The sequence below is a fragment of the Etheostoma cragini genome, chromosome 19 (assembly GCF_013103735.1).
Source record: "Etheostoma cragini isolate CJK2018 chromosome 19, CSU_Ecrag_1.0, whole genome shotgun sequence".
Lineage (NCBI taxonomy): Eukaryota > Metazoa > Chordata > Actinopteri > Perciformes > Percidae > Etheostoma > Etheostoma cragini.
In genome coordinates, this window is record NC_048425.1 from 305,929 (window position 1) to 307,839 (window position 1,911).

Here is a 1,911-nt window from a genome sequence, read left to right on the forward strand (position 1 = left end):
CTCACACACATCTACACACCTGCTCATCAGATACACACTCACACACATCTACACACCTGCTCATCAGATAAACATTCATTAATGTTAGGGGGTTAGTTGTTATGGTTACGGATAGGGTGGTGGGCTAGGGAATGCATTATGTTAATCACGGGTCCCCACAAAGATAGGACTACAAACTGGTGTGTGTGAGTTGTTGCCATGTTGTTAATGTTATTAATAAAGTTATTAATAATGTTATTAATAGTTATTAATAATGTTATTAATGATGTTTGTAGCCCGTAATTAAAAAGTTAAGAAGAACTCATGAATGAAAGAGCGAACCAACAGATAAAAGACAGAAAGCAACGCAGATCAATCTCATGAAAAGAAGAAAGAAGCTTTATTGTTATATTAATATTAATAATAATAGTAATATAATAACAAATCTTCAGGGGTCCAGAGAGCGCTGGATGGGGGGGGGGGGGGGGGGGGGGGGGGGGGGGGGGGGGGGGGGGGGGGGGGGGGGGGGGCTGTCAGGTCAGAAGTGATGCTCTCTGGTGACAGCGGTGATGACATCATCATAGTCGTCATCCAATCCCTCCTCCTCCTGGGTGGTCACCGTGGCGACAGGTAGGCCCTTTCCTACAGTCAGAGCCGGTTAGAAAGAAGAAGAAGAAGATGATGGGGGAGCTGAAGACCTGTTAGAGACACCTGTCCACCATCAGAACCAGTCCAGGTGAGACCCTTACCTGTGGTCCTGCATCGATACAGAGACACCATGATGAAGGTGGAGATGCAGTACGGACAGAACACCACCAGGTGGACCACCAGTCTCACCACAAGGGGGACGGGGTCTGAGGCCGGAGGGTCCGAGGTCTCTGGTCTCCCTGTAGAGAGAGTCAGAGTCAGCTGAATATCTGAAATCAAAGAAAACCTACTCACCTGGGACGGGTTTATCAGGTCTTTTTCCCAGATTTTGTTGTCACAGTTTTACATTTTGTTTTCAGTTTTTTTATTGTGTTTTTTTCAATTTTAGTCACTTTTTAAACAAGTTTTTGTCACCTTGTTTCTGATGTTTTTTCCCCAATGTTTGTCACACTTTTTATTTTCACATTTTTGGCCCATTTTTTGTCCCTTTTTGGCATTTTTTATTTTGGGATATTTTTTATAGGCTAATAGTTTTTTTTTTTTTTACTTTTTTTTCTATACCCCCCCCCCCCCCAATTTTTCTTGTCACACTTTTTCTAATTTTTGTCACATTTTTAAATTTTTTAAATGTTTTTGGTCACAACGTCCTCACCTGAGACAGAGACCCAGCTGGGGGGGGACTCTCCAGCACTGCTGATGCTGCACCTGTAGAGGCCTTCATCAGACCTGGAGACATGGGGGATGGTCATGTGACCTGCAGGCCCAGTCCCGATGAAGGAGCCATCTTTATAGAAAGACGCTGTGAGGTTGGAGGACGTCTCTGTCCTACAGTGCAGAGTGAGGTCTTGTCCCTCCGTCACAGGGAGGACAGGACTCTGCAGGATCACTGGTCCACCTCAACACAGAGACAGACTACAGCATGTCATCCATTCACACACAGCTTCATCAATCCTGACCCCCCAGTCTGGTCTTACCAGGGACAGTGATGCTGATGCTGGTACTGGTTGCTCCCTCTCTGGACTCACACCAGTACTCCCCAGTGTACCATGAGAACATGTAGCTGATGTTACAGGAGGAACCAGCAGGTCTTCCCCAGCCCCCTCCACATTGAGTCCTGGTTTCATGAGTCGTGTTCCTCCTCAGAGTCCATCCAGCAGAGCTGTCGTCCTCCTCACAGCTCAGAGAGACAGTCTGTCCTTCAAACACCTGAGAGCTGCTGGGACTCACAGTCAGAGACACTGGGGGGGCGAGAGAAGCAAAACTAGTTGATGGGACAATCTCGGT

At 46.7% G+C, this 1,911-nt stretch overlaps 1 protein-coding gene across 1 annotated transcript in view; it reads right to left on the reverse strand.

Annotated features, from left to right (window-relative positions):
* LOC117962120 (Fc receptor-like protein 5) overlaps nt 1–1,830 on the reverse strand; it is a 74,273-nt gene extending 72,443 nt beyond the window's left edge. The window contains exons 1-2 of the mRNA XM_034901231.1: nt 1,602–1,830; nt 1,280–1,522 (exon numbers count right to left, since the gene is read on the reverse strand). Coding sequence (XP_034757122.1) covers nt 1,280–1,522; nt 1,602–1,683 — 325 coding nt within the window. The 5' untranslated portion in view covers nt 1,684–1,830. The remainder of the gene's footprint in view (nt 1–1,279; nt 1,523–1,601) is intronic.
* Between the last annotated feature and the right edge of the window lie 81 nt (nt 1,831–1,911).